The sequence below is a fragment of the Rhinolophus sinicus genome, linkage group LG16 (assembly GCF_036562045.2).
Source record: "Rhinolophus sinicus isolate RSC01 linkage group LG16, ASM3656204v1, whole genome shotgun sequence".
In the NCBI taxonomy this organism is placed as follows: domain Eukaryota; kingdom Metazoa; phylum Chordata; class Mammalia; order Chiroptera; family Rhinolophidae; genus Rhinolophus; species Rhinolophus sinicus.
In genome coordinates, this window is record NC_133765.1 from 20,939,561 (window position 1) to 20,964,040 (window position 24,480).

General features: G+C 52.0%; 1 protein-coding gene and 1 long non-coding RNA gene across 4 annotated transcripts; one reads left to right on the forward strand and one right to left on the reverse strand.

Moving 5' to 3' along the window:
- Positions 1–813: 813 nt before the first annotated feature.
- NEFH (neurofilament heavy chain) lies at positions 814–8,699 on the reverse strand. The gene is made up of 4 exons (XM_019743104.2): positions 7,736–8,699; positions 5,585–5,784; positions 4,453–4,577; positions 814–2,862 (listed from the first exon to the last, which is right to left on the reverse strand). The coding sequence occupies exons 1-4, from the start codon at positions 8,607–8,609 to the stop codon at positions 1,401–1,403; spliced, it is 2,661 nt and encodes an 886-aa protein (XP_019598663.2). The 5' UTR covers positions 8,610–8,699; the 3' UTR covers positions 814–1,400.
- Positions 8,700–8,838: 139 nt separating this feature from the next.
- LOC109453418 (uncharacterized) lies at positions 8,839–23,486 on the forward strand. Of its 3 annotated transcripts, none has more exons than XR_012492558.1 (4): positions 8,839–10,883; positions 14,293–14,679; positions 21,164–21,197; positions 21,598–23,486. It is a non-coding gene; the product is annotated as an uncharacterized LOC109453418 (long non-coding RNA). The 3 variants fall into 3 exon arrangements; XR_002138286.2 differs by having other exon boundaries at positions 14,327–14,679; XR_012492559.1 differs by lacking the exons at positions 21,164–21,197; positions 21,598–23,486 and adding exons at positions 11,912–12,128; positions 18,412–19,917.
- Positions 23,487–24,480: the final 994 nt, after the last annotated feature.

The window sequence follows — 24,480 nt, forward strand, 5'->3', positions numbered from 1 at the left end:
CAACCACAAGGTTGCCGGTTCGACTCCCGCAAGGGATGGTGGGCTGTGCCCCCTGCAACTAGCAACGGCAACTGGACCTGGAGCTGAGCTGTGCCCTCCACAACTAAGACTGCAAGAACAACAACTTGAAGCTGAACGGAACCCTCCACAACTAAGATTGAAAGGACAACAATTTGACCATTGTTCCCCAATAAAAAAAATCCTGTTCCCCTTCCCCAATAAAATCTTTAAAAAAAAAAAAAAAAAAAAAAAAAATTGTGTCTAGAGGAGCATGTCAGGAGTCCAGTTAAGTGACTATTGACATGTTCCCAATATGGTAACTGTCGTCTTCACTACAGGTGAGTCAGCTTCATATGGCCACTCATCCAGAAGGCTCATTCCTCACAAAAGAGGACATATGCAATTCTCTAGACTGTTCTGTTTCTTTAGAACCTCACCTGTTCCCAAACATTAGTATGCATTAGAATCAAGTGGGACGTGGCCTTTCCCAGGCCTGCCTCTCAGATTCCGATTCAATGGCCTAGGGTGAAATCAAGGAATCTGCATTTTTATAAGGCTCCCAGCCGATGCGGATGTAAGAGATCTCCGAACCACGCTAAGAAACCATGCACCAGGCCACCTGTCTACAAGATCCTAAAAATAAAGCATCTATCACACTGCCTGGCTTGTGCTCAGGAAATAGTATAAAAGAGGCCAAGTACCTGGTCCCAGACCTGCAAGAGACTCGATGCTCAGTCTTGAGTGTGCCATCTAGACCTCCCCTGGCCCTGGCCCCCCACCTGCCCGGGGGAAGAGAAGAAATAGCAGCAGCAGTTTCATTTCATAAGCACTTGGTTTTATTGCACAGAAGCAATTAAAAGTGGACTCCAGTGGAAAAGTGCGCCCTGGCATGATTCAGTGGCCACTGCCCAGCCCCACCCACTCCAGCTCTTCCAGAATAGAGAGCTCTGGGCAAGGACCTGACCACTCCTTTGGAAAACAGAAGGCATTCAGGAATAGGTTAAGACATCTCAAGCATAATGTGTTTCTAACTGCTCATTCATTATTGCGGTCGTCTGTCAGTTGCACATACAGGAAATAAATGCACTTATTTGGAAAGGAGGGGGCAGTTTTTACAGTCAAGTGTTTACGTGTGGCATTCGGCATAGATCACATTCCGCTACATAAGCTATCATAACATAATGGTCCATCGCCTGGGGAGGGTTTGGGGCGTGGGACGGCCCTCTCTTGCTAACATTGCTAACAGAAATTCCTGTTTGGTGAAGGAGGGCCCCATCATCTAAGCAGAGTTTTCTTCTTACATAAAAGGGAGAAAAAAATGAAAATTTGTGATGCTGACCCTTGAGCTCCCAGACCCTCCTGAGTTTCTTTGGCTGTTCTGATGTTTCTTTCTTCCTACCTTACTTCTCCCCCTTGGCGGCCTTATCTTCTGTGGCCTTCTCCGGTGGCCTGCTGTCTTTCTGGTCCGTGCTAGAGGACTTCTCAGCCTTTTCTGTCTTGGCTTTGCCAGGTGCGGGGGCCTCCTTGCTGGGCTCTTCCTTGGCCTGGGCCTCTGGTTTGGGTTTCTCCTCAGGCTTCTTGGCCTCGATGGCCTTCTCCTCCTTAGCCTCTTTTTTCTTGGGTGCTGCTGGCGTCTCTTCCTTCTTTGGCTTTTCCGGCTCCTTCTCTGCTGCTTTGCTGGATTCTTTGGCCTTGGTGTCAGCTGGTTCCTTCTTGTCCACCTCAGTCTTCTCTGGGGGTTTGGCCTCTTCCTTCACCTTGGCAGGAGCCTCCTTCTCTGGAGTCACTGCTTTTTTCTTTTCTTCAGGTTCTTCTTTCTTGGCTTCAACTTTGGATTCCTTGGGCTTCTCTACAGCAGGTTCCTTCTTCTCCTGGACCTCGGGCTTTGGAGCCTCCTTCTTAGGCACCTCATCTTTCTTGCTGTCCTTCTCCTCGGTTTTTGGTGTGGCTGGAGCTTTCTCTTCCTCCACCTTCTTTGGGGGCTCTTGGACTTTCACCTCCTGGGGTTTCTCTTCTTCCTTCATGGGGGACTTGGCCTCTTCCTTCTTTGAGACCTCCTTCTCAGGAGCCGTGGCCTCCTCCTTTATGGGAGATTTGCTCTTCTCTGGGGACTTGGCCTCTTCCTTGATGGGGCTTTTGGCCTTTTCAGGGGATTTGATGTCTGCAGGGGACCTTACTTCCTCCTTCACTGAGGTCTTGGCTTCTGGGGACTTCACATCAGGAGTTTTGGCCTTCTCAGGGGACTTGGCTTCTTCCTTCACCGGGGACTTGGCTTTCTCTGGGGACTTGACCTTCTCTGGGGACTTGACCTCCACTGGGGACTTGACCTCCATTGGGGACTTGGCCTTCTCAGGGGACTTGACCTTCTCTGGGGACTTGACCTCCACGGGGGACTTGACCTTCTCTGGGGACTTGACCTCCACTGGGGACTTGGCCTTCTCAGGGGACTTCACCTCAGCTGGCGATTTTGCTGCTTCTTTCACAGGGGACTTGGCCTTGGCTGGGGACTTGGCTGCTTCCTTCTCTGGTGACTTGGGGACATCCTTCTCTGGGGATGCAGCCTCCTCTGCTGCTTCTTCTCCCTCTTCTGCTTCCCCCTCTTCTCCCCCTTCCTCCTCTTCCTCCTCCTCCTCTTTGGCTTCTTTCTCCTCTTCTTCAGTCACTTCTTCAGTCACTTGGATCTCCTCTGTCTGTTCCTCCACAATCACAGTTTCCTTCTCTGACTTTTCTACCACCTTGATCTTTTCTTCGCTTTTGACCTTTATGTGAGTGGACGTGGAAGGGATTTTGGGGAGTCCTTCCGGAAGGGAGAAGGGACTCGGGCCAAAGCCAATCCGACACTCTTCACCCTCGAGGAGTTTCCTGCGGAATGGACAATGGAACACGTTACTGTGAACTCAGAGCACAGTGATGAGTTTGGGATCCTCCTGGCTTCCTCTGAAGGTCCACTGCGTCCAGTGATACGGACTTTGGCAGAGGAAGGAATGTGACTGACGGGCACTTTGATTATGGAGAAAGCTACTTAGCAAATTACCCCAGGAACCACCTAGAATCCGCACCCCAATGGCATTGCTCTTGTTTAATGCAGTTAAGGCTGCAACTTACGCGATAACACATATTGTTTTGTCTTAAAAAGAGGCCCTCAAGAGAAAGTGCCTACATTAACAAAAGTTACATTTATTGTCCCTCAACTAAAGTGTTGTTCAAGAGAAAGTTAAGAGCCTGAGCAAACAATTTCCCACTTACCAATTTGAGTTTAAGAGGTCTAACAATGTTCTTATTTGAATTTCAAGGGTCTCCCGTCCCCTTGTATTCTTCATCCTTTGGGTTTTAGGAATTGGGTGATACAACAGTTTCTACTCTTTGCTACCTCACTAGATGTGTAACTTTGGCCAAGCCACCCGAATTCTTTAAGCCTCAGTTTCCTCTTTGGTAAAAAGAGGGTCATAAGAGTCCCTACACCTCAGAGGCTTGTTTCAATAAGATGATGATTAAAAAGGACCTGGAAATGCCTGCCTCAGAGTCAGTGTGCTTTGCAAATTGGATGACATACAAATCACTCAGGGGTCTCACGACAGTGTAGATTCTGATTCAGTAGGTCCCGGGGGTGGGGAAGCTGAGAGTACATCTCTCTAACAAGTGCTCATGAACCAAGTATTGAGTAGCAGGACTACAGACTAGAGTCAAGACATGGGAAGTGAAGGGTCACAGACAGCAACTGGGACAGGTCCTCGTGGGATCCGCTCTGCTCCTTGGCAGGAAACTGCTAAGCTGGGAGGTCTCATGGTTACCAGTCACTGAGGAGTTTCTCTGTGGCAACCCAGTGGCATCTGCGTTACCTGGATCTGCTCATGAACAGGATTAGCTTCTCCCCACAACCCCATGATGTCAGCACTATAATCACTCCCGCCCCTTTTATTTCTCCAGAAAACAACTGCTCAGAGAGGTAAGAAATATTAAGAGAGAGAGTTGTAAAGGCCCCTGATAACTCAAGTACCTCCTTTCCCTCCAAAGCCGGCCTTTGGTTAGCTGGATTTGGGGAAGGGGGGAAGGAGCTTTTAGCCCACTAAGTCCTTGTCAGAATGAAAATAAGCCACTCTCGAGATTTTTGTCTCAAAGAAAGTAGAATGGTGGCTGCCAGGGCTGGAAGAAGGGAGGAAAGGGGAATAGGGCGTTATTGTTTAACGAGCAGAGTTTCAGTCTGAGATGATGAAAATATTCTGGAGACAGATGGTGGTGATGGTTGCACAATAATGTAAATGAACTTCATGCTACTGAACTATATATTTAAAAATGTTTAAAATAGTTTATTTTATATTATATACATTTTACCACAGTTAAAAAAAAAAAGACAGGCAGGCTGCCTCGCTGGGGGCTTGAAACTCAAGGCTTAGCTCCTCCTAAGAATACAAGGGCTCCCCGCCACTCTGAAGGCACCCTGGCCCACCTCACCTGTAAGCGGCAATCTCAATATCCAGAGCCATCTTGACATTGAGCAAGTCTTGGTATTCTCGGAGCTGGGCTGCCATCTCCCACTTGGTGTTCCTCAGCTCGGCGTCCAGCTGCTGGATGGCGTCCTGGGGAGGAGGGGTCACATACCCGTCAATCACCAGCCAAAGGCTGGCCCTCAGCAGCTGGGGCAGGCTGTGCAAACCCAAAGCAGTCCTGTCTACCCACACTGCTGGGGCTAACACACACCCTGTCAGAGCTGTGGGGGCCTCATTCATGGACACGGAAACCACCCTGGAGCAAAAATCCAGCTATGTATATAACCTCAGCCTGGAGAATGGTCTGGAATGAAAAACACTAGACACCCAACAATAGTTATCACTGGTCAGTGGGATGATGGGTGAATTTATACAGATCTCTTAAGCTTAGAAAATGCTCAGTGGGAACAGAGCTTTGTCTGCTTTGGCTCCCTATTGGTTTCCCAATTCTCCAAAGTGCCTGCCACATAGTAAGGGTTCCAGAAGCATCAGTTATTGACAACTGAAACAATACACTGAAGCACAGCACAGAACGTAAATATGATTTGAAGCTTCTCCCCTGTTCTCAGGACCATTTAACCACTGCTTAAAGTAAACTATTATGGCTGATTTTTACTGCCTCCCGTTTGCATTCTACAATGCTAATTTTTCTACCACCGCATACTATTTGCATAGGTTCTTTAAAAGTGATGTTTTCTTTTGCCATTTGTCTTTAATGGGGAATCTATCAAGGCCTTTCCCAGGCTACCCACACTCACAGACACTGGTTATTGTTTACTGAATGCCCACCGTGCCCAAACCCTGCTGGGAACATTTACACTCATCTCTTAAAAAGTTTGTCTATTTCTTTAACCTTCACAGCTCTGCAAAGCAGGCATTTTTTTTCTTTTCTTTTTCTTTGAAGGAATTCAGATTCAGAGAGGCAGGTAAATTTCCTGGGGTCACACAGCTAGACAGGCATATTGGTACCCCTGGTATATCTGACTCAAAGGCCTATAGTCTTGACCACCACAACCCTGCTCAGAGAAGGGCAGTGATTTGTCCAGGGTCACCCAAACAGGTGAGGCAGTCTGGCGCTCTGCCCCACCCCTGCCCACCTGGTAGGATGCAATGTCAGCCTGATGACGTTCCTCCAGCTCAGAGCGCTGCCTCTCCAACGAGTCCTTGGTGCCTTTGAGTGCCTCCAGCTCTATGGTCCTGGACTGAAGCTGGCGCCGGTACTCAGTTATCTCCTCCTGTGCTGAGCGCATGGCGTCTGTGTTCACCTTGGCTGCCTCTGATAGTCGGTCCAGCCTCACTGGGGGAGAAAGGAACAGGGATTGAGGTTAGACACACCTGGGTATGGGTTTCAAGACCCAGATCCAGAAGGTAACACACATGGGTTGAGGACCTATGGGGTGCTGGGTGTCATCCTGGATGCTTAACTCACCTTGTCCTGTATGGTAGGCAAAAGACTACTGCCCAAGGTCACCCAACTAGTGAATGGCAAAGCTGGAATTCAAATCTAGTGTCTAGCTGGCTCCCAAGATCAGACTCTCTCCCCCGACTCAGGCAGGATCCAGAAACCTTTCAGTGCAGAGGAAGACCCCATTTCTGGGCCTAATGCCTGGTTCAGTTCCCCAGCAAGAGCTGGGAGTTCAGATGTGAAACCTGGCTTAACTCTAAACTTCTGGTTCAGTTTAACTATGAACTTGTGGCTGAACAAGTTCACGAGTCTTTGACCTTTGAAGGCATGAGGATGCTGTGAGCTCCCAAGCAGCCCCTTTCTTGCAAGTTTCTGCTGTGCAGAGACCAAAGTCACTGCAGAGCCTGGGGCCTGCATGCCAGCTCCTCTGTCCCTTCTCATTCTTTAGCACTGGAGCCCCTGAGCCAGTGGCAGCACACTTGGCCCATGCAAGCAAAGGGTTGCTGGTTCCCAGACCTTCTGGGGCCAGTAGAGGTCTAGAGCCTAGTCTACATCTCCTGAGAGCCTAGTCTACATCTGAAAGTGAACATCCTGAGTACTGAGATTGTGATACCCAGGACCTGAGTCAGGAGTGGGAGAGGGAAGGGAAGCCAGCTGGGTGGACCAGAACTCCTGGGATGGTCTGCCTGTGTGAAGGGCAAAGCCCAAGAGAACAGAGGGATTTGCACTGGGAGGAGCCTTGCTGCAGAAATGGGGGAGGAGACAATTCTGCCACTGCAGAGGAGTGGAAAAGGAACGGGGAAAGCCGTGCATCCAAATCCTAGCTTTCATGGCTTTCCCTGCTAGTGCTGGCAAAGATTTAGAAACCATCCTGGGGGGTGAGGATTGTTATCCTCTGGATCACAGACACATTTGAAAATCACTGAAACATCTGCACCCTCCCCCAAGAACAAGCACAAAGTTTTACAATTTCGGGGAGGGATCATGAAGCTCCCCAAAGTTCTTCCAGCTCAGCTGGTCCACCTCCATCTTTCAACCCAAATAAAAATGAAAACCAGAGTGGGCAAGTGTTGGTCAAGGTCACCCTGCAGCTGCAGGAAACAGCTTCAGAGCTGCTGCAGCAGCAATCCAGCTGACTCAGGGCAGCATGTAGTTGGGGGAGGGAGGCAGACTTGGGAAGCTCCCAGTTTCATGAGAGAGGAGAGGGGACATTAAGGAGTTCACCTGCCACCTCAGTCTCAGGTGCCAACTGGTTGTGGTGATGGTCCCCTCACACACACACCATCTCTCCCACCCCTGGAAAAATGATGTGAGAATGCCCCACCTCTGTCTGCATGTAGTGGGGAGGAGCCTCCTACCGGTCAGAAGAATGGAGTCCCCTGCAGTGTACAGGAAAGGGGGATGGGCAGCACTGGGCAGGGAAGGCAGGTTACTTTGAAGGACAGAGTCCCCAGCGCCTGTGACCACAAGCCAGGATTTCTTTGAAGCTGTAGAGAGAACCTGATGGAAAGGGGCCTAGGAGGGGGGTAACCTCACCTTGGTGGGGGAAAGCAGAGGGGACCCAGAGTTAAAGGACAGACATAAAGACCCTGGAGGAGCACAGCCAAAGGAGAAGCCAGAGTGTATGTGTGTGGGAGGGAGGAGGGGACAGCAGAGGTGTCCCAGAGTAAAACCCTTATTTAAGGGCCATGCACTTTGCCTAAGAAAGCTGAGTAGCGCACCCTCCAGTCCAGCCACCTCCACGCAGAGTCCACCAGCGTCCCCTGGCGTCATGCCACCCCGCTCCTCACTGCTGGACCAACAGGGGGCACCCCCTCCCCCCCACCTCCGCGCGTTTGCGAACCTCGGAACCACTCCTCGGATTGCAACGTGCTCTGCACCGCGTGGCCTTCAAGCTGCGCGCGGATTTCGCGCAGCGCCGACGTCACATCGCATTTGAGAGCGTCGCGCGCGTCGGCTTGTGCCTGCGCCTGCGCGGCGCCGCAGCCCTGGATCTGGCCGAGCAGCTCGCCCACCTCCTCCTGGTGGAGGCGCCGCAAGTAGCCGCACTCCTCCTGAAGGGCTTGCGCTTTCTTCTGCAGCTCGACGCGCGCTGCCTCGGCCTCCTGCGCAAAGCGCGCCAGTGCGCGCGCCGCCGCCTCAGCCTCCTCGCGCTGCCGGGCCTCGTCGTCCAGACGCTGGCGCACGTGTGCGATGTCTTCCAGCAGGTGCTCTTGCTCCAGGCGCAGCTGGCCGCGCGCCGCCCCCAGGCGCAGCACGACGCCGCGCATTTCCTGTACCTCGCGCTCGTACAACTCTCCCATGGCGGCGCGGCCCGCCTGCTGCTGCCTCAGCGCCGCAGCCTCGCCCTCCAAGTTGCGGTTGTGCGCCTCGAGCTGTCGCACCTTGTCGATGTAGCCGGCGAAGCGGTCATTCAGCACCTGCAACTGCTCCTTCTCGCTGCGCGCCGCCACTGCCGCCACCACGCAGCCCTCCGGTCCGTTGCTCAGCGTGTCTAGCGAGTCGGTGCTGGAAGCGACGACTGCGCCGCGGAAGCGGCTCGGCGAGGCAGACACGGAGCTCACGGACGTCCGTGCCCACGAGTGGAAGCCGCTCGACGAGCCGGCTGCCGAGCGCGTTCCGCCCTTGCGGGCCAGCGGGTAGTGCAGGCTGCCACCTCCGTGCAGCGAAGCGAACGGGGCGCCCAGCAGCGCGTCCGCGCCGCTGAAGCTCATCATGGCTGGAGCAGGTGCGGCCGCCGGCGGAGGGGGAGACCAGATCCGAGCCGGGACGGGGCGGGCGGCACTGCGGCAGCATTCGGACACTCGCCCTTTTATAGCAGCCCGACCGGGTCCAGCCCCTCGGCAGTTGGGGGGGTGGCGGAGGGGGGCCCCGCCCTCTCCGCCTCCTCCCCCGCGCCCCGGGGCCGGTCTGCTCCGCCGCAGTGAGAAGGGCGGGGCAGGAGGGGCCAAGGAGTGAAGGGGAATCCGCGCGGCGTCAGAAGAGCCGCGCGCCCCCCCAGGTCAGGTCAGGAGGTAGGGGACTCCCAGAGTGGACTGGTGGGGACCCCGGGGTGCGGCTTGTAAAAACCTGCTACTGTAGTCGGAAAAAGAGAAGGGACCTGAAATTGGGAGAAGACGAGAAGAGCTGATGGGAACAAGGGCACGGTGCTTTCGGGATGGAGCGATGGAAGACTGTAGTTAGTAGGATGAGGGGACCCCTGCATGAGATCGGGTCACACGATTTTCCTAATAATTAGAGGCGCTCAGGATAGGGGATGCAGAGTGTCTGCAGCCGCCAGAGAATAGGGGAGGGAGCAAGGCAATCCTGAATGGAGGCATGGTGGATGCTACAGAGGTTAGAATTGGAGGACTTCTGCACGGAGGTACACTGTTCCCCTAATAGCTAGAGGGGCCACCAGGAGAGGGCTCAAGAAACTCTGCTTGCAGCTCCGGAATAGGGGAACGGGACCAGGAATTGGGGAGGGCGGCAAGGCTACCCTGAATTGGGGGTATGGGAGACGCTGCAGAGGATGGAGAGAGGGAAGCGCAGATGGGGGGACACAGTGGTCTCCGCAGGATAGGAAGTGGGAGACCCTGCAGCCAGCCACAGCAGGAGGGACCCTTAGGGAAGGGGACAGAGAGTCCTCTGCATACACAGGGTCAGAAAACCCAGAGGGGGGATGCTGCGAGGCACTGGGCATGAAGTTGGGAGAGCTGGCACGTGTGTGGGGTTGGGGGGGAGTGACAGGTGTGCTAGTAGTCGTTCAGGCCAGGGTCTGCACACGGAGGTCGTTTCCACAGTTTGCTGGCCAGTGACCTTGGACAAGTTATGCACCCATCTCAGTTTTCCCATCTATACAAAAAGGTGCCCTAGCCCTAGGACAGACTGCAACTTGAGACCCCTACCTAGCTCCCCAAGCAGCTTTAGCTTTGTGAGTGGGTGGGGGGGTGTCCTTTGGCTAAATTGGGGGAGGGGACCACGTGCTGCCTGTGAATATGGCAGCTGCTTTACTACAACTCGGAAATACATCTTTCTCCCTTTCTCCTCCCCATCTCCTCAACTTCAACTTGGCATCTCTCTCCACACCCCCACAATAGATAAGTGGGTGCCACGATAGGCATCCTTTTCTGCCCCCATAAGGCCTATTGGGGGATCATGTATTAAAAGGGGTCCTTGAAATCTGGGGGGGCTCTGCAACTGCTGGTGTTATTTGTCTTTTTCTTGGTTTTGGCTCATTTCAAATGCCTTGGGAGTGGGAGTGGTACTGCGGATGGTGCTTCAGCCCCGGGACACGGCCTGCTCCTTTTCAGGGAGAAAGGGGTTAACCTCTGCTTTTTCCTTGAGGAGGAAGAAAAGGAGGTGTGCACCTCCCCCTTGCTTGACCTTAGGGCTAAACAGATGGGGGACTGAGGAGGGAGTGGGTAAATGATCTGGCAGGGTCATGCAGGGAGCCAAAGACCCAGCCCCTCAACTTTTTGCTAGGGGTCTGGTCCCTTGTTCTCTGTGAAGTTCTCCCACACACAAACCTGGACAGTCCCGCTCATCCGCTGGGAGCTGAAAGGACCCCTGGGGATGCCGGATGCTGGGTAGGAGAATAGTGTAGACTCCTCTCCCAGATCTGAGCCCCCCTCAGGCAGTTATCTCAACCCCTCCTATGTACGTTTCCAGTTTACACTGGTTTTCCTTCTGTGGGATCCCCAAGATGGGGACAGACTATCTCCCAGGAAAGACCTGTGCCAGTTCTTTTCTGTTTGCCCTCCACCTCATTCCCAGCACCCGAGTTCTAAGCAGACCCTCAGCGCAGGGGAAGTGGCGGTGCTGTCCCTTTAACCACGTTTTGCTGGAAGGAGAGTGCGCAGGGGAAGAAGGAGGAGGGGGAGGGGGTTTCTGGTTTTGCATAGAGAAGCAGAACATGATGAAGCAGTTTTCTTCCCGTTTAAAGATCCAGGCATGCTCCAGCTTGCAGGGGGCAGAGAGGCTGGTTTGCAGTTGGTGCTGGGAGGATGGAGGTGAGTGTCTAGTCTGGGGCTTCTGAGAACGGCACTTTGTGGGAAAGGAGACTTGCGCAGGGCCCCCTTGCTTTCACATGGGTCCCCATTTACTTGTCGTTTTGCTTGGAATTTTGCCATTAGAGTCTTGTTCCTTTGGGCCTTTTCAGTCATCTGCATAAAGCAGAGCCATTCTCTGGGTGTGAGAAGGCTGACAGGCAGCTCAGCCAGAGGAATGTTGGGAGGTGCCAGGTAAAAGAGGAGAGGGCCAAGATGGATTCTGTCAAGCCCAGGGGGCCACAACCATGGGGTCACAGCTTCCTGTGAGTTCCAAGCAAGAAGTCCTAAGCATGATTCCTGTGGCTGGGAAAATGACATGAAGGTGGGAGCCCTGAGGTCAGTCCCTCAAAGGGCCCTTCAGGTCACCTCCAGGAAGCCATCCTGGCCTCCTTTACCCTCCATATTTAGTTAATTTTCCCCTCCGTGGTCTCCAGTGCTAATCCACTGCATCACACTTACCACTCTGTGTTGTCACTGGGTGAATAAAGGAATGAATGGATGGATGAATAAATTCCATCAGTTCTCCCATCACACTTGTGGTCTAGAGAGAACTAAAAATGAGTCTGCTGTGAGTCCTTTGGTCTTGAATCACTTTTACCTTCCTCCCCTCAATTCTTACCATTAAAAAGTGAGTAGAACAGCATGTTCGTTCATCTGTCACATGTTTACTGAGCACCTGCTATGTAAGAAGCACACAGTACACACTAGGTTACAGAACTGCATAAACCTCTAAAATTGTCTCCCTGGGACAAGGATTCTCCAGTCCTTCCCAAATCCTAGTCTAGTGTTTTCCAAGGCACCTTCTTCAGGATGATGATGTGTTCATCCTAAAAGGAGAGGAAAAGAGGGGGTTTCATGGTGAAACAGGGCTCCCGGAGCAGCTCTTGGAGCCCGGACTTGGCCATGAGTGTGGGGGAATCTCCCAAAGGTGAGTTTAGTGTGCCGTGTTCCCCAAACTATATTGACCACAGGCACTTTTTGCCCCCCAGTGCCATCCGGGTGACCCACACTGAAGGACCACTCAAGAACTGGGCCTCGTCCCTGCTGTCCCCCTGGGCTGCCATCTGGGCTCCTGTGGACCCCAGGGTGCGTGCTCTTCAGGAATAGGACTGCAGTGTGAAGGATGAAGCAGTACAGCTCCTGGGAAAACCAGCCAAACACTGTTGTCACTCACTTCATTCAGCATCTACAGGACGAGCCCCGGTGGTGAGCACTGAGAACGCTGAGGAATGAGACCCTAGTGAGGGAGAATCCCTTCCGTGTGTACAGCAGAGAGAATTCAGCCACCACTGTCTGCTTTGTACCACCTCAAACGTGGTCCACTCGGCAAGGGTCATTGTCCCTATTTTATAAATGAGTAAACTGAGGCCAGAGTGAGGATGTGAATTACCCTCAGTTGAACTGGTGGCAGAGCAGAGGTGAACCCAGTGTTTCAAATCATCCAGGCCTAAGCTGGTACTGGACACACAGGGTAGAAACCCATCTCTCTGACACAATAGAAGTCTAGATCCCTTTAGCGTAGAGGACTGAGAGACCCCCAGAGAGGGAACAGGCAGCTGGCTGAGGTTGAGGTTTGGCTTCTGACAGGTTGCTCAGCTGAGAGTCCCTGTGACTGTGACCCAAGGTCGGCACCTCCTTTACACGGGGGCTCACTTCCCTGCCTGGGAATTCTGCACCATTGTATCACCTCTCTGGGCAACAGCATGTGACTGCTGTTTGGGGTGCATGTGCTAAACTCATTCTTCTCTGGATTGATTTTTCTCCGTAGAACTTGACCTTTTCTAACATGGGAAATTATATCTTGTCTCCTCTCATAAGAGTGGGGACTTTTTTGTCTGTTTTATTCACTGCCATTTTTCCCAGCGCTTGGAACAATGGCTGGCAGACAGTAGGTGCTTAACAACTAGTTGTCAAAGGACTGTGCCCCCTTGGAGAGGCAGAGGATCACCCCAGACATTTCAGCACCAGGTACCTGGACAGTTCCCGGCCTGCTGAGCCCTTGAGGGAGGCCTGGCAGGATGACTGCGAAAGAGGCCTTGAAAGTGTGGCGCCCGCCCTCAGGCTTGGAGCCTCCCAGCTGGAGCTGTGCAGCTCCTTTGCTGAGGCTCAAGCCCTACCCACTCCATTGCCTGCAAACTCACCCCACTCCTAGTATTTCCTTTTTGAGTTCAGCAGTTATTTTTATGTATACATAAAGTCCCGAGCATTTCTCTTTCTCCGTGTTTCTCCTCCCCTTTAGTGTTCATCGTGCCCCGTGTTCTCCGTGTCTCCCTCCTTTGCCCTCTTCTTTCCCCACTTCTTTCCCTTTCCCCTCTCTGTTCCTTCCTCCCCTATCACATCCCTCCTTCTTTCCCCTAATACTTCTGTTCTCCTTATCCTTTCTCACCCTCCTTCATCCTCCTCCCCCTCCTTAGAGGTGTCCTACTTTTGCAGGACTTGAATCTGATTTATAGTAAAGGGGAGGCAGCCTCCCTCCCCCTACTCTATTTATGAAGCAAACATTAAAAACTGAACTACATCAGTTTTGCGGAAATTCTTGATTCTGCCATATTTGCTCACACCCTGAGCTTCTTGTCTGAAATTCTTTTCCCCACCCCAGTATTCACTGGCCCACCCGTCACAGAACTTCTCTTTATCCTTCAGCTATGCCATGTTACCGTCTCCTTCAGGAAGCTTTCCCTGATCCCCAGCGTTTTGATAGCATCTTCTTTTGGCCTCCACAGTCCCCTGCCTTTCCCTCATTGTGGCCCTAACACTGCGTTCTAAGGGACTATCTGTCTCCTAACTGGACTTTGAGATCCGTAAAGTCAAGAGCTGTCTCTTATTCAATGTTGAATCTCTAGGGCCTGGTACCAGAGTATTAGCTCAGTGAAGTTTGTTAAATGAATAAATGCCGATCGGTGGTGATTTCCTGTAGACTCTAGTCTACCTTATACATATAATTATAAATCATCTTGGGCTGCATTTTACAAGCAGTGTTGAAGGAAGCCAGGCTAAAGGGCCTTAGAAGCCATCAGTTGTACAGAGGAGGAAGTTGAGGCCCCAGTGGTCAGTGACAAGTCGGACTCCTAGCCAGTGCTTTCACTACAGCTCGCAGCTCTCTTGCTTCTGATTCTGTGGCTGGAGCTCCTTGAGGGCAGGAACCAAGACTTAGACATTATTTCCTGGCTTGGTAGGGCACTTTGCCCGTTATCACAATCATTGCTGTTTCCTGGGTGCTTACAAGGTGCCAGGCTCTTTATATGTATTTTCCCCATAGTTTGCAATTCTCACAATATACACAAAGAAGGAAGGTACAATTATCCCTATTTACAGATGAACAAACTGAGGCAAGTTAAGAAACTTGCTTATTTACCAATATGTCTTCTAGTTCCTTTCACAGACTTATCTGGGTCCTCTTGCAGCCTCACAAGACTTGTCATCAAACCCATTTTCCAGAGGATGAAACAGAGGCCGAGACTACAGAACCTGTTTCTCTACTTCTGGGATAGTAGGCGGGTTCTCCGATTTGACAGATTCGCACCCTCTGCAGGCGGCGGCGGGCACGCCTGCGACACGGTCAGCCCCGCCCCCCCGGCGCCGGAAACGCCCGAACGCTCCGATCGCTCCTCCGAAGGCCGGGGCTGGGAGAAGCCCGCGTCTCCCGCAGCGGGGACCCAACCTCCCGGCGGTCTTGGTAGTCGTGGCGTCGGGTCAGAGGCACCTCCGAGAACCGCTGAAAGGTGGCGGCGCTTTGACTGCCAACGCTTCCCTCGTCGTGAGTAACGCCCCGACGACGGTAGCGCTTAGAGGGGAAGGGGAACGTCCCAGGGCGTCCGTGCACAAGCGAGGACACCAGTGCATCAAGCCCTGGGCCTGTTTCCCTGTGTGCTTCTGAGTGTAACCTCCCCCTTCCCAGACCTCAGTTTCCGCATCTGTAAAATGCGGACTCTCCCAGGACACTTTCCAACTGCGAAAATTAGGATTCCCTCCAGCATTTTCAGAAATTCCATCCCTAGGCAGGCACTGAGAAATCAGAGCTGGAACCGGCTAGTCCATGGGGCTGCTCCTTCCTTTGCTGCAATAGCATTCCTGAGGCTGGAGAATCTTGGAGGGTGGGGACCAGCCCCTTCCTGGTGGACCAGGCGCCCCACAGCCTGGGGTGGTGACAGACAAGAGATATGGCCACGAAAGTAACAAGTGACAGTAGTAGCTCAGATTTATTGAGCACTTACCATGGGCCCGGCCTTGTGTGAAGCCCATCACGTGTGTTATTTCCACCTCAGTACAGCCCTGTCTGGTGGGTACTGTTCTTATCATCCCGTTTACTGATGAGGCATTGGAGGCCCAGAATCACAGAGCAGTTCACTCCAGCCAGTAAAAAACTGGAACTTTGTGGTCCATTGATGGTGCAGGCTCTGCCTGCTTGTATATTATTCTTAGGAAGACCCAAGTCTTCCCTGAGTCTCAGTTTCCCCTTCTGTAAAATGAGATGCTTAGACTGGAAGGCTCTGAACATTGTTTCTTGAGCTGATGTTCTTCGATTTTGGGGACCATTGACATGATGTCCCGAGTCTTAGGTTTGTTCATAATTACCTGTGACTTGGACCGAGTTCCCTGTATCTCTGGGCCTCGGTCCCGCCCCCTAAAATATGGAGACTAGATAATCCCAATAGCGAGGGCACCTTCCAGCTTTAATATTTTATGCTTGCAGATGAAGAGACAAGCTGAGGTTTGGCAAACTGTGCATCCCCTGAGACTCTGTCATGAATGTGTTTCTGCCAGTTCACTCAGAATATCCCAGTGGGAGGCTTCCAAGGACAGATGTCCTGCACAGGTGAAGGGGAGCAGCCACCTTCAAACAGTCAGCAGTAACTGCTGGGAGAGGCTACTCCCTAATGGTTCAGGGCTTACCTCTGAGGTCAGACCAATCCAAGGCTGAATGTCAGCACTGCCACTTCCCAGCAGGGCACCTCACCCACCTTGTGTGGGTGAATATCCAAGAGGCGTAAGACCCCAAAATGTCAAAAGAGTTCTGGATTTAGGAGTCAAAAGAACTGGTGTAAGACCCTGTGACGCTAGAGTGGCATCATGTGATTTGGGGCAGGTGGTTGAACCACCCACCCCACCCCAGACTTCATTCCTCTCTTCCTTGCCTTCTTTCATCATCCATTCAACAAACGTTTCCTGAGACCTGTGCCAGACCTGGGCCTGCAGTGGAGATACAGCCTCAAAGAAGACAGGGCCCCAGTTTCCCTCATCACCAACAAGTAAAGAGCCAATTTTCTAAGAACTGATAGAGGGGCAAGCCCAGGGACTGTGGGGGCCACGGATGGGGCTGTTGACCCAGCGTGTGGTGAGGGGCAAGTTGGGGAGTCAGCGGTGAGTCTCGGTTCAGTGCCTGTGGCTTTCGCCAAATCACTAGCCTCTCTGAGCCTCAGTTTCACCCTCTTCCCCATGGCCTGATGGCACCACTTTCAGGATGGGGTGAGGGTAGAGGAGAGGAGGGCTTCCTGTTCGGAATAGGCCAAGAGGAAGAACATTGGTGTGGGAATTGGGGATCTGGCCCTAGTCCCCACCCTGCCTTGTTTCACTGGGTGACCCCAAATACCTCCCCAGAGGGAGCCAGGCTGCCTGGTCTTCTATGGACAAATGCACATGGGCAGTGGAAGTACCAGGAAGGGTGAGCAATCAGGGAGAGTTTCCCAAAGGAGATGGCATAGCTGAAGCCTGAAGGATTGAAAGCAGGGGTCAGGAGAGAGAATTGGAGATAGGGTCCCGGGGCCTGGGATTTCCCTACCGTGTTTTCTCAAAAATAAGACCTAGCTGGACAATCAGCTCTAATGTGTCTTTTGGAGCAAAAATTAACATAAGACCTAGTCTTATTTTAGTATAATATAAGATTCGGTGTGATATGATATGATATGATATAAATAATATAATATACCCGGTCTTATATTAATGTTTGCTTCAAAAGACGCATTAGAGCTGATTGTCCGACTAGGTCTTATTTTTGGGGAAACACGGTAGCAGAACCCCTGAGTGTGACAGAGGAACTTGGGGTGGGGCCCTGGGTTCAGGAAGAAGGGAGGGGAGGAGGGGGGTAGTTACTGAGCTCCAAGATTCACTGTCTGGAGGAGTTAGTGACAAAGAACAGAATCGCTGGGGTCATGCGAGCCTGGATTTCAATACTACCCATCATTGGTTCATTGAGGGCTCTCGGTAAGGTTTACACCTGTTTAAGCCTCAGTTACTGCCATGTGAGAAATGGGTGTAATAAATGGGTGATGGATATTATATGACTCCATTTATACGAAATATGCAGAATAGGTGAATCTATAGAGAAGAAGGTTGATTAGTAGTTATCTAGAGGTGGAGAGATGAAGGGATTGAGGGATGCTAGTTAAAGAGTACAGGGTTTCGTTTTGGGGGCATGAAAGTGTTCTAAAATTAATTGCAGTGATGGTTGCACAACTCTGAATATACTTAAAACCATTGAATCATACATGTTAAGTGATTGAATTGTTAAAAAAAAACAAAAAACGTTGTTAGGAGGATTAGATGAGATGCTACATGCTGGGCATATCATAAGTGCTCCCTAAATGCTAGCTATCGCTGGCATTGTTTATTCCTGGCAGTAAGTCCAGCCTCTCCCAGAGGGCTCCATGAGGAGGCAAAGGGCCCTGGTCCCAGTGGCCCACCACTGGCTGGCTGAGGGGCCCCAAGCAAGGCACATAACCTCCCTGCATCTCAGTTTTCTCATCTGTGAAATGGGGATGATTTTCCAGGCCTTGGCCACCTCTTGGGATACTGTGAAGCTCAGATCAGACCAGGGGTTTTGCCATATACAGATGCAAGGATGTGTCTCTGCTTACGTGGAGAAGGGTGGGAGCATTGGGTGTCCCCTTTCTACCCCCAGTGGCGCTGGCTTCATGCATCCACTCATCTTATGTACTGAGTGCAGATTGCGTTTAAGGCACCTGGCAGAGGACGCAGGGACCAAGACAGACAAAGCCTCCTCCCACCCGGAGCTCAGAGCCAGGGAGGAGGGGCACACAAGTGTCTCCAGGACTAGGATGGAGCAAGTCAGCCGTGCAGGTCATGTCATTCTGGGCCTCAGTGACCTCATCTGTAAAATAGGGGGAAATAATGCCTCCTTCATCTGGTTGCGGGAACCATTATTGTCCTTACTGCTCTCATTAATATCACGATCATCATCCATCAAGTGCCTCTTCAGCTATCTTGTCACATCGTGAATTATGGCAGGGCTGCAGCTCCCCTGTCCCTGCCCCAGACCATCCCCTCCCCCATGGCAAGATCTGGATGCCCCTTCCTAGCAGGGCCTTTTCAGACTCAGCCCCAGGGCCTGAAGAAGCTTCTCCTCCATGCAGCCTCAGGCCCCCTTTCTGCAGCTTTCTCCAGGCCCAGCCACTAAAGGCATGACCCCTGGGCCTGTAGGCCTGACCAGGCAGGGAACTTAAGCCCCCTCCTGCCCTCTCCTTCTGCCCAGCTGCAGCGTAAGGTGACCAGGCCACCCCCGGCAGATTTTTCAGGGCATTCTGCTCTCACTGCGGCTGGAGCTGGACCGTGCTGAGCCCGATCAGCATCTCCTCCCACATCCCTCCCTCTACAGAACTGCAAGCCGTGCTGGGGACTCAGCCAGGGCTGCAGCCACCGCCACAGCATCCCCGCTGCCATGGTGAGCAGAGGGCATGGACTGCGGAGATGCTTCCCCTGTGAGGTGCTAGTCCCCCCTCCAGAGCCACAGCACCTTTTCATGGCGCACTCAGGTCTCTGTCCAGCAAAACTGCCTGCAACCACCCCTTGTCCCTTTTTTCCTGGCTCCCACTTGCAGACAGTCATGTTTTCTCAGACCTGCTGGGCTTTCCTGGACACCTGGGATCACGGGGCAGGTTGTACATTGAGAAGAAGGATGATGTCCTATCCCAGCCCTCCCATAGATGGGCTGGGCAGCCTGGAGTAGATTATGGCATCTCTATGGGCCTCAGTTTCCCCATTTGGGAATGATCTTGAAGGTGTCATCACTGATATCCATACTTCTGATTTTCCCACTTAAAATACGATCCTATAATGGTATCTTTCACGTTGGAACTGAGTCTCCTGTGTGTCTGAACAGGGACCTTGACAACCAGGCCAGGCAAATAAGAGAGAGGTAGGACAGGGTGGGTGATGGCGGTGATGGAGAAGCCCAGCTTTGCAGCCCCATGGCCTTGGGCAGGACTCCCCACGCCCCCCAGGCCAGTCCTCACCCCCGCGTCTCAGTCTCTTTATCCATAACTCAGGAGAGTCAGACCTGAGTTTTTGGAGGTAAATCCCTGTGTCACACTAGCAGGTGACAATAAACAAGAGTCTTCTTCCCCTTTCAGGCCCAGTCGAGCCCCCGCACCTGGGGCTGTCCAGGGCCCTGCAAGACAGTGTCAGAAATGGGGGCTGGACTGGCGATGGGTATTTTGTGGCCAAGGTGGTTCCGAGGGTGGGTTAGGGGGCGTCCCTGTGTCTCCAGGTAAACTGTGTGATCCCAGCTCAGCGGTGAGCAGGAAGTAGGAGGCCATGAGGCCCCTGAGCCACATACATGGAGCAGGCAGGGCCAGGGGAGCCGGTGGGGCAGGATTGGCCTCTAGAAAGAGCACACTGTGTATCTGAGTCAAAGGGAACCTTTCTGATACAGCCCTTGGAGACTGTCTGGTCCTGTCTAAGGAGTTGTTTGTCTTGTTTTAATTTTCTTTCTGAGGCCATCAGACCAAATCATCCAGGAAAGCCCCTCACATAAACTCATGGCAGAGCTGTCCTGGAGGAAAAGGTTCGATGGCCTGGAATTTTCCTCTGAAAAATCCCTGAGGGGGATACTGAAGTACCCAGGAAGGGTCTCAGATCTGCCCATGGTGGCACATGGCATTTGAGGAGAGAGCTGTGCTTAGGCCACGGGCTTCTTGACTCCCTGGAAGCTGAGAGCACTGACTCTGGAGTTAGTCAGACTAGCAGCAAATCCTGACTGTAGCTCGTTAGAAGCGGATGCCAGTACCTCCTCACAGGGTATGTGGAGGGGTGGAGGGGCTTATTCTAGTCAGCTACCCACACAGTCCCCAGGAGTGAAGTTGTCATGGTTACCAAGGGGTCAGTCCCCGGGCTAACATAATAACCTGGGTTGCTCCCAGGGCCCAGAACTGGGAGAGCTCCCCACATTCCCCCCGCTCTTCCTGCTCCCTCCCAGGCCACATCGCCAGCAGGAATTTGTCCTCTGCAGGGATGTGCAGGGAGAAAGTCTCCTTTTTTGATGAAGCAGCAATGAGGTGATGTCTGGGTTTTTTATATCCCCATTGCTGAACTGGTGCCAGACGCAAGAATCCAGGCTAGATTCCATCAGTTACATTTGTCCTTTGGACTCTTGGCCCTACGGGGACCTTTCGGGGGTCCAGCCCGAGACCCAGCAGCTAGAAAGAAGTTGGCCAGGACCAATGAGCGCAGTTCCGAGACTTAGCACCTCCACTGGAAACTCAGGCAGTCCTTGAGAGAATGCCTCATTCAAGAGTTGTTTTCTTTAAAAACAAACATTATTATTTTTTTTCCTTATCAAAGTAAGAACCCCTTTGAGGTGTAGGAATTAACATTAACCCCATTTTGGAGCATAAACGGAGGCCTAGATAGGTCGCTTACCTCACACGTAGGAATACGGTTATGTCAAGTCACGGTCTTAGTACTGCTAATCCATTGTCGATTGCGTTTCAGAAGCCTGAGTCCTTATTCCCACTCTGATCAATGGTCTGGAGACAGTGGTTGGTGATAATATTATAGGATCATATTTTAAATGGGAAAAAAAAAATCCCTAAAAGTGGCACACACTTGTTTAAAAAAAATTCAGTCATAAAAATGTCTGAGGTACACAGTGGAAGCCCCTGAACACCCCCTGACATTCCCTAAAGATAAGCTCTGGAACTATTTATTATGTAGAATCCTACAGATTTTTCTATACATTTACAATTAAATGTTAATATGTTTTAATAAGATTACAGTATATATTCTGTTTCGCACCTTGCTTTTTATAAGTAACAGTAGCTCCTGAAATGCAGACATTCTTAAGCAGGCAGATTCATGGCAAATCTATCAAGTGGGGGAAGCAGCTGGTAAAGTTTTGTGCAAAATTATGTAGGGGTCGAGGGTGTGTGTGAGCAGTTGGGGGATAGTGACCATGACTGTCCTCAGAATCTTTAAAAAGATTCAGACCCCAGCACCTTGTTTTTCAGGTGGAGAAAGCGAGGCTGAGAAGGGAAGGGCCAGGTGAGTGGGAGCCCAGCCCCTAAGATGGCCTGAAGGATGAAGGCGACAACGCTGCAGTCACCTGTCCCTGGGCATCCTGCCCTGGCCCTGGAGCCGAGCTGCGCCCTGCAGAGCCAGAAAGAGGGCGAGGGAGTCAGCCCTGCCCAAGCTACCAGGAGAGGCCTCTGCAGTCTCTGCAGGGAGAGTTACAGGCACTTGGGGAGGTTACAGAGAAAAAGGCTGGTGCAGCCTGGGGAGGACGCTGCCCGCAGCACCGGCAATGAGCCAGCTTCTGGTTGGGCCTGGCTCCTCCAGGCTCAGCAAAGCTCTCCAAGGGGCAGGCCTGCAGCATGGGGGTGGACGAGGGCAGGGGTCACAGGGCGCTGTTGAGATCAGGATATCCCCCGTCTCCTGGTTCTAGGACCCAGACGCTGGGGAAGAAGGGTGCTGAGCACAGAACCGCCCCAGGCTCTTGTTACTGTGCTGTGAGTATTATCAGTGCATCCAGCAGCCTTAATGGAGCTCAAACTGCTCAGGACTTTTCTAGCTGCCCTGGAAGGGTCTGATATCACCAATCATGGCCACCCACCATCGAATGTGTCTTCTATGTGGGCCTGTGCCAAGCATGGTGCAGGCACACACTTCAGCTTTCAACCTGCCCAACAACCCCTGAGGGGGCAGTTCCTGCTATTCTCCCACTTTACAGTGACTCAGTGAGGACAAGGGCACTGCCCAAGGCCATTGGGGTCAGCAGTGGCGCTGTGCAGTTTTCAGCCTAGTTTTCCCAGTGCTGGAGCCCTGTGTTCAACCACAGCCACTCCTCTGCCCTCGGGGGAGGGACTGCACCCGTGGAGGAGTTTTTGTTCTGTGTGAACTTTTTTACCATAAGTGCATGTCACTTTTGTAGTTAAGGGGGAACTTTTTTTTTTAATCTGCATTTCTGAAATTATTAGCAAATAGTCGAGCTTAAGTGTCTTACAAGTCCCATTAGTCTGGGATGCTGCAGGCCTCCTGTTCCTGGGCACACCTTCCAGCCACCACCTTCCTCAGACCCAGCCTTAGGGCCAGGAGAAACTCCTTCCATAGGGTTCTTGGCTTCAAAGCAGGGTAGGCTTCCTGGATGAGGAGGTTCATGGACTGGTGGGGGTGGGGTGGAGGGCAGCAGGAAGGCCTTCCAGGCTGGGTGTACAGCCTCGACAAAGGCTCAGAGTGTGCAGGAGTGTAGGCTTATTCCTGGAATACGAGTACTGGCCCAGAAGGACTTGTAGAAGGCTCCTAAGAGCAGAAAGTTCTGTGTTTTAGCCTGGAGGGCAAAATGGCTTCCTTACACTTGGTGAAACAGCCAGGGTGACATAGGAGGCAGAGAGTCTGTCCAGACTACCTTAAGCTGCTGCTTATATCATTTCTTCCTTCAGCCCACCAGTCTTTATTTATTTAGCCCTATGGAGCACTAGACTTTGAGCTTCCAGCTCCTAAGACAGAAGCATGCATGACATGGGAAGGAACAAGCACACAGGGTGGCAGTTAAAAAGCAGGCTTTGAAAAGAGCCTGACAGACAAGAGTTTGATTCTCTGCTCCAACCCTTACCAACCCTGTCATCAAAATATTGACTGAGCACCTATTATGTACCAGGCCCTATATTAGGAGACCAGAGTTAGGAGGACATAGACATGTTCTCTGCCTACACGGAGCTCAGAGCCCAAGGATCTCTGAGCCTCAGTTTCCTCATCTGTATAATAGAGATGATAATAGTACCCCTCACCCCAGGCTGTGTGTGTGTGTGTGTGTATAGACTGAGTTAATGGCAGGTACCTCGTATAGTTAGTGTTCAATATACAAGGCAATTATAATGGATGAATTTAGGAAGTGCAGGGCTATTGAAGCTTCCTGGGTGAATTCTGCCTCAGTGCTCTGCTTCAGCCAACTTTTATTGAGCACTTACTATGTACCAGGAACTAGGCCAAGCAGTTTGACATTCATTACCTCATTTCATCCTCTGGCAACTTTATGAGGTGGGTACAGCTCCCCATTTGACAGATGAGGAAACAGGCTCAGAGAAGTAAGTTAACCAAGCCAAGGTCACACAGTGATGGATTCACACCCAGAACTCTTGCAGCCAAGTCTATTGCACTTGCCAGGACACAGCCTAGGGACCTACTGGAGTTATTCTGTAAGCCAAGGAATGTGATGTCCTTTGTTAACACTTGGTCCCTTCCTTGTAAAGTAGGAATGACAACCCTTTTCAACTACTAGGTTACCTGCGCTTGGTAGTTATCCATGTGGGCTCTGGAGTAAAAGCCTGGATTTGATTCCCAGCTCAGTCACTTCCTTGCTATATGACTTGGGTTGGTTACTCAGCCTCTCTGAGCTACAATTTTCTCACCTGTGAAATGGGTTGCTAATATCAACCCTGCAAAGCAGTTGTGAGGTTAAACATGAGACAATTGATCACATACATTTACTACAGTGCCTATGAGTTGGAAAAGCACAGTAAATGGGGTGGCACCATTGTCACTGTCATTGTTTTGGGTCACAGCTGCCCCTTCCTTGCCATGTTTCAGTCTCAGCTTCCCCACCACACATTAACATAACTGGCGCTATGAGCATGGTACGGGGCCCAGCCTCAGGCCTGTGGGGACCTGGAGGCCACTCCTGCTACTCACATGGCCGCTGGGCCCAGGCTGACCCAGATTGCCCTGGCCTTTGATTTTCCCAGCATCACCCCTGAGGCCAGGGTCAGACCCCCCACATATGTTCCCGGTGAGCTGATGAGGCCTTCTCACGTTCTCGCTCTTAGTATCTAAGTCTTCATTCTCTAGAAGGGTACCGTTCCTCTCTGCAAGGTGCTGGAGAGCATGGAGAACGAGACAGACATGGAGCCTGCACTCAGTTTCTGGCCCGAAGGTGAGACATCCACACAAACCGGACGGATGCTGAGAGTACAGTCCCATCAGCACATCTAATAATGGAGCCTAACCCGGAGGTGAAGGTCAGGGTGGATGCCCTGGGGGGAGGGGAGCGGCCTGAGCAGGGAAACAGCCCCATCTGAGCCAGCTGGAGTCAGTGGCTTGACTTCCCAAGGCCTCTTGTCCCACCTGCTCCGCTGCTTCCCTTCTTATCACAGCCAGCTTGGGTGTGTCCGGGCTGATCTCAGGGAGACAGGCTCTGCTGGGCCCACCCGCCCAGATGTTTACTCCCTGAGCTCTGAGGGCGGCCCCTCAGGACTCTGGGCCATGGCTGAGCCTGGGGCGGTTGGTGTCTACTATGACATTGACCCCTCCTGTCTGAATTTCTTCTCGGACC